This window comes from Pleurodeles waltl, chromosome 5 (genome assembly GCF_031143425.1).
Source record: "Pleurodeles waltl isolate 20211129_DDA chromosome 5, aPleWal1.hap1.20221129, whole genome shotgun sequence".
NCBI classification, from domain to species: domain Eukaryota; kingdom Metazoa; phylum Chordata; class Amphibia; order Caudata; family Salamandridae; genus Pleurodeles; species Pleurodeles waltl.
Window position 1 is genome coordinate 1,309,079,251 of NC_090444.1, and position 17,521 is coordinate 1,309,096,771.

General features: G+C 40.8%; 1 protein-coding gene across 6 annotated transcripts in view; it reads right to left on the reverse strand.

The window, feature by feature from the left end:
• Positions 1-17,521, reverse strand: part of USP45 (ubiquitin specific peptidase 45) — an 883,181-nt gene that overhangs the window by 516,035 nt on the left and 349,625 nt on the right. For all 6 annotated transcript variants that reach the window (XM_069235543.1, XM_069235541.1, XM_069235545.1 and 3 more), the window contains one exon: positions 14,077-14,207. In XM_069235543.1, the coding sequence (XP_069091644.1) occupies positions 14,077-14,207 (131 nt within the window). The remainder of the gene's footprint in view (positions 1-14,076; positions 14,208-17,521) is intronic.

Below are 17,521 nucleotides of genomic sequence, written 5' to 3' on the forward strand. Positions count from 1 at the left end.
TCCTAACTACGATAAGACCAATTGTTTCTCTAACCTTCAGTGTGAAATAGCCGGCAGAACTGGACCTAATAAAATCAACAGCAATTTTAACTAGATCCTCTGCACTAAATCAGACACTTCCAATTGGCTCACAATGGACAAATGAAGCAAACAAGACCCAGTATCAACAAAAAGATGGATGGATGTAAACTATCTTCTACATTTATGCAGATATGAGAACCAAGACAAAAACCTTTTTCTTTCTATTCTAGAGCTCCTTACCAATACACTTGAATGGTTTAGTGCTAGTCAGCACATAAATAGAGGATAACGTTTAAACCAAAATGCACCATCAACTTTACTACTATCATTATGCAGTATCAAGTATCTCTATTCTGAAAATTATTCTAATACAAAGATTCTGATGGTCTTTCCCGAATTATGAAAATAAATTGGGAAGACTTTGTCCAAAACTTAAGAAGAGAGGCTATTTAAACCTAAACACAGCAATTCCCTGTCTTGTCTGGGATTGCTTTAAAGCTTCTCTCCATGGCATAACTCAGTCGGTATTACCCTAGACACAAAAATTAAACTGTGCAGAAAAAAAGACAGGTTAACAAAAAAAATATCTTAAAGAGCCACAACCTTGCAAGAACCATTATTCACCATTTTATTAGATGCTGAACAGGCTTTCGATCGGCTATCATGGGAATTCTAATGGGAAGTACTTCAAGCAATGAAGATTCATCAGGAATTTATTAAATAGATGCAGATTCTGTATAAAAATCCACTTACATGTTTCTGTTTTAACAGTACTATATCTTCTTACATAACTATTAATCCGGGTACTCAAAAAGGCTGCTTTCAATCACCAGCCTTATGTGCTTTTTATATTGAGCCATAAGTTAGAAACCTCCAGACAAAGCTACCTCCTATTTCCAATGAGAAACAATCTAATGAAATGGCAGTAGACACTGACAATATCGCTATATTCTTTTCCACACTGAAGTCCACCTTGAGTATTTTTTAAGAATCCCAGAAAAATCTAGTTTAATATCGGGCTATACATTGAAAACTCCTACAACAGAGATCACTGCAACTGTCGATGCTACATCCATAGGTTTGCAATTTGTTTAATCAGCATACTATGTAGGAATTATTGCATCACCTGTTCCATACTGTTAGTATTCAGTTAAAACATTGGAAACAACTTTCCATATCACTGTTTGGCCGTATTTATGTACTTAAGATGTGCATTCTCCCAAGGTTTTGTTTCTTTTTCATGCACTACCTTGCCTCATACCAAACTGCTTCTTTAAAAAACTGGATACTTGTGTCATTACCATGCTGCGCAATCATAGCATGCGATTTACTAGTTTGACCCACAATGCAAACTACCACACCTGCCAATAGAGAGAGTCCTGCAAGACGTAGGAACATTCAAAACTAACCTGGCAACACCACTGTCCCATTGCACACAGCTGATATAGATTGTGCGCTGGATGAACTGGGGGCAAGACGCTGAAGCCTCACTCAGATTTACTCCTTAGAGATTTCACTAATTGGTAATCAAGCACCTCCTCCAACATCTGAAAGGGGAGTTGAAGTTAGGCTCGAGAAGGCAGGTTTCTTGAATGTGAGTCAACTATTTGACACTAACCAGCTTATAGCAAAGGATTAGTTTTGAGGGGAAAGAACACTGACGTTCACTGGTGTTTTTGACTATTTTCCACTTAAACAGGCATCCCAGGCTTGCTGGCCCGCCTTTCCAGCTGAGCCCCTAGATATTGTCCAGCTCATGCAGATGCTTAAACAGCCACAGAACAGAGGCTGGATTTCTCGATTATATAGCTTATTCACTGAGACTATTGTCACAAAGGCACCAAATAAGTTAGGTAGATGAGAAGTGGACCTTGGGAAACAAAATTATGCAGCAGTGTGGGAACCTTGTTTTCCGTAAATTAAGAGGGTACTGATTAATCACAAACACAAACAAATCAATTTTAAATTCATCAATAGACGATCACTCCCACAGTTTTCTACATAAAAATGACCCAGAAAAAACGGCTTGCTGCATCTAGCACATGGACCTCAGCATGCTTCTTCCATTTGGCATGGGACTGCCTGCGGGTGTTAGCATACTGGCAGAAAGTGGTACAAGTTATTGGTCAAATGGGAAGGAACCCTATAGAGTGCTGCTCCAAACTACGATTAGTAGGATAATTCAAGCATGCTCCCTAAATGGCTAGAAGACTGGCGGTGCAAAACAATGCACAATGAAAACATGGATGAAGGTCCTTTGTCACAAACACGGGAATGACTGAGGGATGCTACAACTTGTAAAATTATGGCATTCGACTTTGCCCTGCATGCCCCACAGTCCAGACCTCAAGATATCTGGGGCCCTCTCAGAAGCTATTTATCTACACAACAGGGAGAAAGGCAGTAAAAATAAAGTACCAGCTAGTTAAACCGAGATTAATATGAGACATGATATGCTGGAACCTTCTGTGGATCAAAAGGCACCACACAGTTTTGTACGATGGAGATCCCATGATTGCTATGATGTAATAGGGCTGTAGGATCTGTTCAATACAAGCCATGTTAAGACATTCCCATCCTTCTTTGTGGTCTTCTATGTATGTTTGAGTGGCTGGTGATATTGCAAGAGCTGCCAAAAGATACTGAGGTGTGATATTACCTGTACCTGTTGTTCACGTGATCTGCCCTCAAGAGTCTTGTTTGTTTATAGTCATGAAAATTAAAATATAGAATATTACAAAAACATGGAGACTTTAATATCTAGATATATATGGCAAGGAAAATCTCCCTGCAGAATCTTAAAATTCCTTAAAGGTGGATGGAATGCTTCTGAGTGGAAGTTGTATTATTTTGTCTGTATTTGCAATCAGATAAAAGTTATTTATTCTGTTGACACACCGAGGGCTCAAGGACCTAACACTGACTGTACGCAAAGCCTACCTACACAACTTGGCAATCATTTTTTTTTTTAACTCAAATTTAAGATACTGCTAGCTTTATGCAAAATCTAGGGCGAGATCGCAAATGTTTGCCAAATACCCTATTTCCATTTACTTATTACATTGAAAAACAACTTTGAATCACCAAATTTGTTTCATGATAACACTTGTGATACATGGTATCATCAAGTGATAAGAGAATGTTTTCAAACTTCACCGTAAATCATTTCAGCTATGTTAGAGGTAATTTAATTTTCATACAAACATTTTTTTTAATACTTGCAGATCAGACACTTTCTCTCTGAGGTCTCAGACACCATTAAGATGGTGACAGACAAGGGGAAACAGGTGGCATTGCTGCTTCTGGATTTATCTGTAGCTTTCGATACAGTGTCCCATTGTACTGTACTAGAATGACTGGGAAACATTGGTGTGGGAGGATTCTTAATGGTCTGGTTTCACTCATTTCTATCTGACTGTAGCCAAGTGGCCTGAATGGCGCCCTGCTCCTCTGAAACCAAGCCCCTAAAGTTTGGTGTTCCCCAGGACTCTGCTTTGAGCCCAATACTGTTTAAGGTGTATATGACACCTCTTGCTATGCTGGTCAAAGCCACTGGCAAGCAAGTGGTGTCCTATGCTGACGATATGCAGACTGTCCTCAAGTTAGACTGGAAAGTTCCCAACTCCTTAAATAACTTTAAGGCATGCCTCTCAGCTGCGTTCCTGTGGGTGCATCTGAGCAATATGCAGTGTAATGCTAGCAAACAGAGATCCTGTTATTCGGCACAGCTTCCTCTTCATAGGATGGACATTGTCCTGCCTCTGCCAGCCCCTACCTCTGTAGTGTGGTGTGGAACCTTGGGGTAAAATTTGATAACAGAACTTCTTTTTGTGCACACGTTGATGGTGTTGTAGGGTGTGTGTTGTGGCCTCTTAAAATCTTTGAAGAAATTCTTGTAACTACTACCTGGACCATGATACTCCATACCCCAGTCACTTCTCGACTAGATTATGTGAATGCCCTTTATTGGGGCATACTGGCATACCAAGTGAGAAGACTGCCGCTAGATCAGAATGCCACAACTCGGATTCTATTAAAAGTGCCTAAAAGCAGTCATATTCAACATCATTTCAAAGAGCTGCACTGGCTTCCTGTCAAGGAGAGAGTTCAATTTAGAGAGTCATGCTGACTTACAGAGCCTTTCACCACACAGGGCCACAGTACTTGACGAATAGGTTTATGCCGTTACATCAGACTTGATTTTTGTGCTTCTCTGATGCTTGGCTGGTGGTGGTTCTGAGAACAAAGAGGAAAAAATGTGGTGGTTCCTCCTTTTCCTTGCTTGCAGCCACCGCCTGGAACTCACTTCCTATTTGGCTTCAGGTGATTAAGGATGGACGCACATTCAAATGCCCTCTTAAGACCTGGCTATTTGAAAGTGCATTTAAGTAATTTGTTTCAGCACTAATAGTCAGTGGGCCTAGTAGAGTTGGAACACTCTGAGTAGCCGTGCGCTCTACAAATTTGATGACTGATTGAAACAAAAAAAAAATCACTGCACGAATAAACCCAATAAGTGTTTCATTTTGCCTTCAAACGAATCTGAGAGAGAGTTTAAAGTGCTCCATGACCCGACTGATTGGGTACGGGTATCAGTGCAGGTACCCCTTCCCTCTTAGAATAGCAATGGTCAGAGGACCCAATGTTAAGGTATTTTCCTGCTCCTTTAGCACTAAGGAGCTGAATTAGAGTTTAGGCTAGGTTCTCCAATGTCTGTGGTTCGTCGCAGAATAAAATCAAAAACTTCCTGGAAATGTAAATGATTACGTGGCATGTAAAGTTTTATATTGTTTCTAGGTGTCTGTCCTTACATACGCTTCTGCAGTAACTCTTACTGGACGACCATGCTGCCCTGAGAGTCAAATGCTAGTGGCGAGAACCTGGTCATAGGGTTGGAATGCTACAGTACTGGGGCCCTAAGGCACAGGTGACAAATGACAACTGTCCCAATTAGTGTCAGTAACTAACTGCCCTAGGAGCCCAATGAGGGTGTCAAACTAGTAATACTTTGGGTATCCTGTTAATTACTTTTACTTTTTCATGTTTGCCTAATTATATGCCTTAATTGTGAACGCAAGTGAACACTTGCTTACCTTTAGGGTTCTTGAAGAGATCAAAGTAATGAATAAGAAAAAAAAATCACGATGAAAAGTTTTAGTTGTACTGACAACTGCCACTAAGTATCTCCAGAAACGGCGACAACTGCTGATCATGTCTCAACATTTTGCGTTGAAATTCATTTGGCACATCAAACCAAATCCCAAAGTATTTCATGGAAATAAACACAATTAAAGTTTGATTTTATGTTCTCCCGTTGTGAAAGGCCATGTAGTAACACCAAAGGCATTTAGCACAAATGTCATTGGAGTCTATTTTGGAGGAGATGCTTAATTCCTCTTCACGGAGCTTCACCCTGCCTGTAGGTGACTCCAGGTTCCTACCACATCACGTATTTCTTCTTTTTTTTAGATGGCTGTGTGCCAGAAAGTATGTTATTTGGACCTTGCTTCACAACATATGAAGGAAATATATTCGTTCTAACTTTATTTTTATGGCTGGCATAAGCCACGACGTTTTGCTTTTAATAAAATAATATGTATCACATACTGACGTGAGGGCTTTCAGTGAGCTCTCTTCATTAAGCGGCCTTTTAGAGTATCATTCACGGTTGTTATGGCCAGCACAGGAAACAACACCGGGTACGGGGTCAGCTCACTTAAGTCATTGCTTCACCTCACTTTGGGGGACAATATTCTATTCTTTCACAATGTGTACGTACCCAAAAAAAGTAGCCCTCTTCTGCAGTTTTACTAAAACCATTAACAATCACTGGCAGAGCCAAATGTCAGTGCGAGGGCCAAATGCTGTGCCAATGATGTTTTTTTTAAATATCTTTCTCTGCAAACAGCACAGGCAGCTTCAAAATGGATGGCCAATAAAATCATACATTAAAGCGAAGAGTTAAGAATCAACAACTCTACTGAGCAGAGCCGCTGCTACCAGGCCCATGGGTCACATTTTTTTTTTTTAAATCATAAAAAAGCGCGCTGAAAGAGGCCAAGCACATACCTCTGGCAGCAGTACAAGGAGACCTACCGGCGCCCCCTACTTCGGGTTGCAAGTACAAAGCCTGTAGGCAAACGATTTGCTAGAATTCACTTACATCATTAAAATGAAGGCGGTCAAATGAACAGCTGTGACAGCTTAAAGTTCCCATACGAAGGCTTCAACCCTGCAGGTCTTTACATAATGGTTTAAATGACTTAATGATCACAGCTCAATTGTGAGTAATAATGTCCATCACTCAGATGCTAGCGTACGGTCATTATTTACGATGCCCAAAACACTGCCCTCAATATGTCGCTTCTCATCTTTAGTTCCGGCACACCACACGAGACGCCAGTTACCTGATGTAAATAATGCACTTTACACACAATGCGCCACGGACCTACCTGCAAAAAACACATTCAATCAGGGATGATACTGACCGAGGCACACATCTTCCCACGCGAATGTTTCCTAATGGTGCTTGCAAAGGTAGGCAGAACCGTAGGCGTACCTACAACCATACTCATCATCATGTATTAAGAGTACCGTTAAATATGTGCTACTTTCATACTCGCAGGGGCCGGATCTGTAGCGGATGGTGGGGAGCAGCTTGGAATGGCAGTGAAAGAAATGTAGGTCACATTTTCAGGATTCCACATGAGCGGCTGCAAAGGATTTTCGAAGAATCCGCACATTTAATCTACAGCCTCCCTCTGGGTGATCTCCGAGTACTCGAGAGGCTGCTGTCGCGATTTAAAAAATGTAGGTATGGGTTGCGGGCATGACATCAGAAGTTCATGTACAGAAAGCATAATATACAAAACTATACTAAAACACTATCCACTTGGCCATATTTACGGGATGGAGAAACGAGCACTGGCAAAGCCAATAGGACTGGCTTGCCTTTTGATTCCTGATTAAAATATTTAAAATTCTGCTGCGGACAAAAAAAACTAAACAAACATCTTTGGGGATATAAAACAGTCCTTCATCCACTGCAATGCAATTACTCCAAAGAAGGCAGAATGCTAAGCCCAACACCCTTTAGCGTGAAGGGTGGGTAACATACTCTTCTGGTTGGAGCCAATGCCCCCCCACCCCCACCAATGTATAGTTTAAAGAACTGGTAACCATAGGTCAGCTAACAGCTGCGAGGTCAAGCATGACCAAATAAAATGGACAAAATAATTCACCTTGTGCGGGCTTGAATATGCTTTGCAGAATACTTGCAACTTTTTTAGTATGAGCTTTTCTAATGCCGAAAACTCTGTCTCCAGTGTATTTACCATTTGAGTTGGGAACTCATTCACAAAATAAACGCTTTTTTGTTACTAGTTTAGATAAATCCTTTATTAATCACAAATTGTAGAAGAGTGATGCCTACTATCATTAAATCCCTCTTCGGCACAGGAAGTTACTAGGGCAACACAAGAGTGGAAGAAGCTGGGATATGGGATTTAGATTAGTTGTTAGATAACAAAGGCTTCCTACCCTTCACAGATTAAGCACGTAGTTAATTATATATAAAAGATAAATAAATAATAAATAAATAAATCGAAGACTTGTAAAGTACAGCAAATCACCCTTGAGGGTCTCAAGGCGCTGAATTGTAGATACAGAGAGATTTGTGGAGAATCACAGGAGACTCGAACCCGGTTCCCTCAGCTCTGAAGTCGGCAGCTCAGGCTGTTACATCACACCCTCTCAACAAAGGAAAACTTCTATTTGATAAGATTTTTCGGGTATTCCTACAGAAGGGCTTTTTGAACTATGTTTATAGAAGATCACTCTAACGCTACAACATGCAGAGGAGCTTTAGCTAGAGATGACACTGGATAGGTGGTGAAATTTAAATTAAGATATACACTGGCAACCCAGGAGTTCAGACATTATGCAAATTCAATAATTTTCACTTAGTATATTACATTACACACAGATAAACAAGATCTCCCTTAAATACATGAATCTTTAGAGAAGATGTCATATGGCTATCAGCCCCTAGAAACATGTTTTGGGGAGACTTGAAAATAAAAGAATACCGGTGGCAGGTTCTGAAATGTTTGAGGGAGGTACAGAATCAGAAGGTGGAGAATGAAAAAGCTTTAGCTCTGAAACTGTTATGTTTTAAATAACTGGTGCCCATAGGTTATTCAAATGTAGTCTTTTTTAGATTGTTAATTGCTAACTCACTAATCGCTCACAAATGTAGATATGAAAACCCTTCTAAGATGCAAGAGTGCAGCCATAAAATGAAAAAAAGTAATGGATCTTTAGGAAACGTATTATATGCGGTGGAACTCAGGATGGAAGTTTAAAAAGATCTGAAGTATTTGTGATCTGTGGATCATTAAGTTATAAAAGGAGACAACTATACAAATCGTATAAAAACGATCACAATTTCTATTAGCCATAATGCATTTTGGATGCTTTTGCTACAATATTACACGTGTAGTCGTAACTATTCTTGTTATCTAGTGAGCTCTCCAAAACTCAATCACATATATAATTAACTGTAAAACAAGCAACCATGACCCTTCAAGTGCTCATTTGGTGGACTTTTCATGGTGAACATTCTACCTACAGACGGGCTTTACACAGCAACAGCAGTGATGTTGTAACTTACATCACATATAAGTGAGTCATATATTGTGTGAATGTATTCCTTCTGTGTGTGTGCCCCACCTGGTCAGTTGGTTGTTCTGTTTTTGTTCCCTTGCCAATGCCATAACTAATATCACATTTAAATGTGCTTTGTATTGCTGATCCACCCTTGTTGCATCTGGGTGGATCTTCCACAGTGATTATTATGTGGTTGAGCTCATGCTGTGTCTAGGAGGATCTTGGTTTACAACTAAAGTCACATTCACGTCACATCTACATGGACCTCAGATGTTGACTGTTAGGTTAAAGTCAGCCAGACTGCGCAGCTGTCTGCAAAAGACTTATTGGGGAAATGTTGACAGCTGACCTGAAAAGAAATTCCACCCATTGCAAGCCTCGAAAAATCTACTTGCCCACGCTCTGGCGAGTCATATTGCATCAGGTCGTGCTATTTTTAGGACCTACTCGCCTCTTTTGGCGAGTTGACAAAGAACAGGTGTGCTGTTCAGTCAGAAAATGAAAAACATGCCATTAATTTTTCTTGTTTCATTTGTGCTGTGTTCAGAGACAGAGGTTAAAAGTCAGTTTGTCTTTTTGCATTCTTACTGCAGAGCTCCAGGATTTTGTAAGGTGACCTGCCGTAAAAGCTGTGAAATGAAAGGCTGTGTGGGTTGTTCCCTAACACACAACTTTTAAATAACTAAGTCAACTGTACAAACATTTCAAAATACATGTCAGGCCAGCTGTGAAAGACCATTTTTTGTACTTCAGTGTGATGAAAATGTATCTTAATAGGATGAAAACAAATAAGAACACGTTACTTGGTTATCTGCAAATGATAAATATGTTTCCTGAAACCCAGTTTTCAGAGATTATTAATACACTAGTTTTATCAGTAAAGCTGCAAGTTAGTGAGAAAGTTTGTGGACATTTCTTGCAAACTTACTGTCTGTAAATGACAGTGTGATACCACATCATGCTTTAGTAGTATACTTATTAAAAGTGAGTGCTTAAACATAAACTGGGAAATACTCCTGCCCTGGCGGAAATGCTATTAGTAAACTAAGACAAGTCACGACTCATATGTACCCTATATGTGTGCTAGATTCGTATTATACACAGAGAAAACAGTTAGTTTATTTAATCAACCGAAAGAGGTTTTTGTACAGCAGAAATGCTGAACTCACATATTTGAAGGTGCACTCGTGAGAATAAAGGAAAGGGGGCTCTGTGAAATAAAATGTTTGCCTACGATCACACAATTTGAGACCGGTTTACAGGTCCAGTACATTACAGTTAGGTTGAGTAGATTCTTCAAGTTACTCGACCTGCAGGTCTAGTAACAATTTTATGATTTTTTGAGGCCTGTACTAGCATTTTGTTTTCTCACTATGATTTTTTGCTTTCTATTCAATGATTTTATTTGATCTAGCCAGTTCATCTTGTATTTGTACCTCTTGTGCAGCATTGCCTTTTCACCATCTCTCTGATTGGCTCCTTTTATCCTACGACAAGTCTGCTTTTCGGAAACGTTTTTTTATTTTCTAAAAGCACTTCATGAGAGTTCATGTGTTTCCATGCTATCTGTGTTTTCCCACTTTTCCCATCAAATTTTAACCAAAACAGTATAAAAGTTCTACTTTCATCCAATTTTTCCTTTGAGTCGCTCTCAGTGCATTTATAGTTTGTACAGATTCACCCTTTCACTGGCTCTCTCATGCATCCATCAGTTTTAAGCCATGTCAGGTAGGGCATTACCTGTAATTCTATGTGTACATTTAGTTTCTTACCGTTAACGTGATCACAATTTGAAGAACTAACCACACTTTTCTTAAGCATTCTACAAGCGCATGAGCTTTTACCATTTAGTGTCTTTTCCCAGCAGGGCCGGCAGCAGCCCTGGTAATTCTGTCGGACCAGCCCCCGGGAATGCAGGGTGGGAGTCTCAAGTGCCAAGCACTGCTGTTTTCGTTACTGGTGGCAGATATTGCAGCACAGCTGCAAAACCAGCCCCAATCAAAAAACCGGCCCGGCCACTGCAAAACTGGCCCCCAGCCTCCCGGGAAAATGCCAGATGCACGATACAGGCAGTCCAGCCCGCTTCCCCAGTTCTCTCACCATATTTCTTTTCAGAACATTATACAAATTTCATTTTTCACTACTTAGTCCTTTTGAGTGTCTACTTTGAGTGTATGCTCTAACTTTTATATTTCTTTGCCCTTTTAGCTGCTCTACCGTGCTCTTTAACTCCACGCTGTGCTCACTCGTGTTCGCTCACTTTCACCCACCTGCAATGCTCTGTCTCGGTTTGTATCTCACACTCACTGTGTTGCTTGCCCCCACCCTCCTGTTGCTTCCTCACCATCTGTGATTCTTACCTCTATGCTGGCTGCTTCCCCCACGTACGTTCTTTCCCCATCTGCTTTCTTCCCCCACCCACTCAAAATACTTTTTTTGTTTACTGATCCAACTCGGATCAGTAAACAAAAAAGTAAAAAAAAAACGCTTCTTTAATGTTGTAGGCATGCATACTAGGTTCATACAGCCACAAAATGCAAAATGATGTAACCAACCATGTACGCTTTTTTGCCTGTTTATTAGCCATGCTGCGCTGAATGAAGGATGCGGTGCAGCATGGATAAAACCACTGTCAAAACAAATAGGTCCTAAAGGCAAGACCAATTCGCTTTGCCAATGCTTGTTTTTTTCTGTTGTGCTTATGTTACACCTGTCTGTATGTGGCATTGTGATTGCTTTTTGGCTGTGCTTACGCTAGGTTTGGAGGAACCATATAGTATTATTGTCACACCACTAAACGCTGCCTGCTCAAGCACTTGTTGCTGGTTGGAGGACTATACATGACTACTGCACTGATGCTGCCCCTGAGTGTGTCACACTTTCTAGTTATTCAAAATGGGTTCTAATTCTCATCAGGGTAGGCCTTATTTTTGGATTTCGGATTTCATCCAAACGGTATGTTTTTGTCACAACTAGATGGACCCTCCTTTATGTTTTTTTCACTGGTACACTCGCTTAGCCTCTTGGTCAGCCTCACACCAGTGAACAATTTCTTCTGCTGTGCTTTTGGTATGCCACACATTTTGACTGTCCTGGATTGGTATTTATTGGTTTTGGCTGTCTGGTTTACTGTGTCAGCCATTACCCAATACCCCACTGGAGCAAATGCCATGCTCGTTCAAGAAGTCCTCATACTCCCCTGCCACACAATGACGACAACTCTGCCATGCAAAGACCCCCCCATGCTATCTATTGCCCCAGCATTGTGTTCAGCACTGAAGATATGAAACTTCATTTAAAGTTATTTTTGTACCTTTGAACCCATAAGAATGTTTTTGGGCAAGGAATTTACACATGGTGTACCTCTGTGCTGCTGCCTTGTTTACAAAGTATGTTTGTTTACACATTATTGTCACTCTCATTTGCTTTTTATTCGTCAGCTTGTGTGGGCTGTACTCTCTCTTTTTGTGATTGTCCCTTCCCCAGAGCATAAATGCATTACATCCGTCCTTCCACTTCACGCTACAATAAGCACTTCAATTGAGTGCATGTGTTTTTCAGCTGTCTCCCTCATGTACAGTTCTTCACCCTCTGCCGTGCTCCTGGTTGCTGCCTCTTCCCTGTGTGCTTCTCCCTGTTCCTTCTCTGTTGTGTGCTTGCCCTCGTGTACTTCTCCGCGTGTTACTTTCTTGCCCGTGTGCTTCGCCCCTTTACCCCTATGCTTCGTGTTCTCTCATCCGTGTTGCTTCCTCCACCCTTCCTATTACTTCCACCACCCAAACCCATTGTGTTGCTTCGGCCCTCTGTATTGCTTCACCACCGTGTGTTGCTTCCAACCCCACCCGTGCACTCTACATCAGTGGTTCCCAACATTTTAACTTCTGTGCCCCCCACATTATCATTACTGGAACCCAGGGACCCCCACTGAATCATTATTGGAATCCGGGGATCCTCCACGGAGTCATTACTGAAAGCTGGGACCTAATATTATTAGTTTTCTAAGCAGCCACAGACCCCCTGAGGAGGCTTCATGGACCTCCAGCGGTCCCCGGACCACAGGTTAGGAACCACTGCTCTCAATGGCTCCCTCATCTGCGCCCAAAAAAAAACAAAGAAATAAAAATGCTTTTTTGCTTCTTTTTTTTTTTGATATGCAGATGTAATTCAGATTAGTAAAAAAAAATCCGATAATTTAACTGTTTCAACTAAGTGTCATTCAGGGAGTCTCTTATCCTATTAAACCAAAGGTTGAGAGACAGCTCAACCATAAACAAGCCTTCTTGCCAGGGTGCCTGCTTGCCTGAAAGAAATGCAAACGTGCGCAACAGGTCAATCTACAAATATAAAAGATATTTGAGAGCGGGTACATTCTTTAATTTATAGAATCACCTGATTACAAAGATTTGCTTTTTTTGAGTCGGAGAGAGTTACCAGCTCAGCTGGGAGATGCTTGCTTTTGATGGACAGTTATATATATAAAAAATGAATTACATAGAGTCTGGCTAATACTAAAATCTATATTTTGGAATTACTATTTTATCTTAACATTTTTTGTGCATTTTGTAGTAGTTTATCTTACACTGTGTGTAATGCAAGTTTAAAATAATGGCTTGCGTATTCGCAGTCCTTTCTGACACTGGTTGGGACCACGCAATACTAAAAATACACACGTCTCTATTCTCCACTCTACCAACCAAGATTTAATTCTCTCTCTGGTTACACACAGACTTCTGCTGCAGTGCATAAACTAATAGAGGTTTCATAATGTACCATAGTGCATTTCCCACTAAATAACTTTAAAAAAATGTATTTCTCATTTAAGCTGCACGTTATTTTAAATGTAACTACTTGAAGGTGAAATACCAGAAAAACATACACAATATTTTATTTTTTTCAGCCACATCATGACCCCGCCCACACACTCACTGGCCCTGTTTTACTGCATGAAGCATCACAGTTCCCATACTTTTTTTAATGCACTTCGACCGCTGCCTGTAGCTCCACCACTGGGACACTCAGGTTCTTGGTACTACCCCGAACACAAACTGGCAGACAATCCAGCACAATGGTAGATTTTCTGTAGTACGACGTCCTTCCTGGAACTGTAGAAGTACACCTGTGTATGCTGTTTGGTGCAACTAAACTGAACATAGCTGCCCAAAATAAAAATCGAGCTATTAGTCTCGAAAGGCACGTTCCTTAGACCTCCATCAGACCCCTTACTTCACTCTCCAAACTGTTTCATTGAATGAACATAAGTTGTTACAGTAATAGCAATGCATGTCGACGACAGATGACAATCACGGCAAGAACTGATCTTGTGAGGTAAGACACTGTAGCTTTTGGTGGCCACAAAATTGTAAAATTGGTTAAATAACTAAACCTTACTTCTGGCAAAGCTGGCTGAATAGTGCTTTTGGAGACAGAGGTCCTTTCCCGGAATCTCTCATGCTGTGCAGAAAAGAAACCATGGCTGACGTAAGAGGTCCGGGACTAGAAAGGTTAACCACCAGGGGATCCTACAATGGAAATTAAAATGCATGAAAAAGGAAGAAAAAAAAACACACTGAAACTCAGTATCAATTAATGTAATTACACTGTGTTCCCTGGGTGCATGATTTCATTTAAAGAAATGTAGCTACCATAAGAGAGAAGTGAGCAGACGTGAGAATGACTCATTCATGGTTCATTCAAGACCAATGAGCCCCAAGAAGGAATTCAGCACAGCACAATTTCTATGGACTATTTAAAGGATTCTAGCTAGGAGTGTTCTACAAGGCAGGCCAAGTGTCCACCTACTGGTAGCAAAAACAAAAGAAGATAAAATACGTATCCAGGTGGAAGCCAACACTGAAGGACAATTAAATGAGAGTTTACTTTTTTGCTTCATGGAAGCAAAAATGAAAAGGAATCAAAGACAGAAAAATAACATAAATCACATGAACGGTTTTAATGATAAATGCATAATAGACTAGCAAGAGGGCCAGTAAGTTGAACGCTCAATACTCAATTCTGCTGCGCTCTGCATCTTACGAGTATGAATCCTACCTAAGGCCAACTAAGCTTTTAACTGGAGCATCATTAAACTGGGTGATAGTAAAACCTGCAATGTACATCGCTTAGAAAAGGCGGGAGTGTGGCATGAAGCGCTATAAAGAAACTAACTTACAATTACTGTTATTAACATTTTTATTATAAAGATAAACACATCTAAAGAAAATTGCAAAAATACCTGCTCCCTCCATTCGTGGCTAAAAAAGAAAAAATGGTGTGAAGCATGGACCGACACAATTGTCAAACGGAAAGCATTACGCAATACAGACCCAACGCTGCTGACAGCTCTGGACAACAAGGGGCATAACTCCCACAGACCAGTGACTGAGTACTCCTTGACAACCCACATTCATTCTAGCAGAGCCGACAGACCCACGCAGACTTTACACTACAACGATGTCGAAGGACTTAAGATGGATTACAACTGTAATAGTGAATGACAATTTTTAAAGGCGTGGCAACGTGCACAAAACAGTATTGGGTATAAAGATTAATAAGTATACCTTAAATGGATCTTTTACAGAAGCGTTAACTAAGTATGCAGGAAAATAACCAGTAGACGGCGGTGACTATTAATATCAGACCCACTTACCCCAATCTCTTGCTACAACACAAAGAGATGGCCAATCTGCCCAGGAAACTAAAATGGACAAATTGAAAAGACAAGTATCGATCAAATATATAGAAGCCTGGAATTTACTGGTGTGTGACAGCGACTGTTCTAATGGCAAAGTTTAGAAATAGTGAATAGCCCCTGCATAGCTAGCAAAATGATCGTTATTGTGCAGAAGGGATCCAAGAGACCAATAATGCTACTTGGCCATAACGACTTGGATTTTTCAAACAGGATACAGCATATAATATGAGCAATGGAGTCTTAGCTCTGTGGGCAGTGAGTGCAACAACATAATTTCCAAAATATCAAGCACATGGGTGTGCTAGCTAAATAGAGAAGTTTGGACACCCGGCGATAGACCTGTTTGCGTTGGGGGCCAATTCTTTTCTCCCAACTTTCTGTTCAGTGGTGCCATCCAAGAAGGCTTGGGTATTGATGTTCTTTGGCAGCATGAATTGTTATAAATGTTTTCTCCATTCTATTCAATCCAGAGGGTACTGAGATACTTCAGGGAGGAGGCTGTCAGTTCCCTACTGACCCACAAGACAGTGGTAGCCATCACTAATAGTCAGCACACCAGGACCCGTGGATTTTTCCACGGGCTCCGTCTCCACTAGTATTTACCGTTCTATCTCTACCAGACCTCCGCAGTCTACCTATGGAAGTTTGATGCTTGAAAGGCTAGCTTTGGTGGCCAATGGCTGCTCTTTGAAGATGGCTCACCTCAAACAACAATCCCATAGACCAGAAACCCTAACGGTGTATGCAAGATGCTGTAAGAGTTTTGAGGGGTGGTATCAGAAGCATGATTCGGCCTTGTTTGTCAATCTACCGACATATTAGAATTCCTTAGATAGGGATTCACTTTGGAATTAGCAGTATCAGTATTACAAAGTCAATGGAAAATCATCAAAGCTTCCAGCGGCCAGGAGGTTTGGTTTATAAATGCACTGCCAGCAGTTTATTGAAAATGTTTCTATTTAAAACACTTGTAGTACCACCATGAGATCTAACATTAGTGCTAGTAGCATTCCAGGAAAGTCCTTTCATGCATTCACTGTATATAGATTTGAAAATTGTTATCTGCTAAAGTATTATTTACCCTAGCTTTTTTGTTCAAGAAGACATGTAGGTGAACAGTAGCACTACTTTGTGAGGAATCATATTAAGGACCTTTGCTGACTGAGAAGTGCTTCGACCATTGCCATTATTTTTTTTACCAAATGCACCTTCTCTCTTCCACTGTACTCAGGTTTTTCCGGTGTTACTTTTTTCCCAACCCGCTTCTGAGTTTCAGAACAAACTGTATTGCTTGGATATTCTTAGAGCACGGAATATTTACCTGCAGAGAACATCTACTTTCACAAATACAGTTTTTTTTGTTTGTGACTTGTGGTTTAACTGTGCAGATGAAATGTCCCTAATCTGCAACTTTAAGTAGATTGATAAGGTTTGCTATTTCTACAGCATACACCTTTAAAGGGATCCCTCTTCCTGACTGGATATAAAGCTGATCAACGAGGGGCAAGGCAGGGATTTGTGCTGCTTTTAAAAGGGCCACGTTGAGAGACGTGTAATGCTGAAACATGGTCTAGCCCTCACACCTTTTCGAACCATTTTCAGTTGAAAGCAGGACAAAGTTACTTCCAAGGTATCTTCATTACTCCAAGTCCTAGTCTTACTTGTCCCACTCCTAAATTTCCCTCCCGCCACTCCCAGATCAATCACACTGCCTTTCGTTTGGTGGGTTCAGCAAGAGAAGCCATACATATAAAAGGTATTTCCATTACGGTGGTTACATTTTTTACTTAATTTTTGTTTTGCTTGGGCAGGCAGCCTTTTGCCGGGGCGAGGGGGGAGGGGAGAATCTGATTCTGGGATGAAGAAATCTAGTTCTTAGAGTAAGAAGATTACCGGTAAGTAACTGGTTCACAAAACAAAGATCCTACACTGTAAACATCTGTTAGTGGCATGTTGTGCTGTAGATTCACTTGCTCTGAATACGACTGCCATCTAGTGCTGGGCTTCAATGTGTGCAACTTGTTTTTCTTTAAAGAAGTCTTTTAAGTCATGAGGAACAGTGACTCCTCCTATGACTGGTAATGTGCATGAAGGTTGCAGCTGGTGCCTCTCGTAAGAGGCTGGGGCATCAGGGGATGTGGC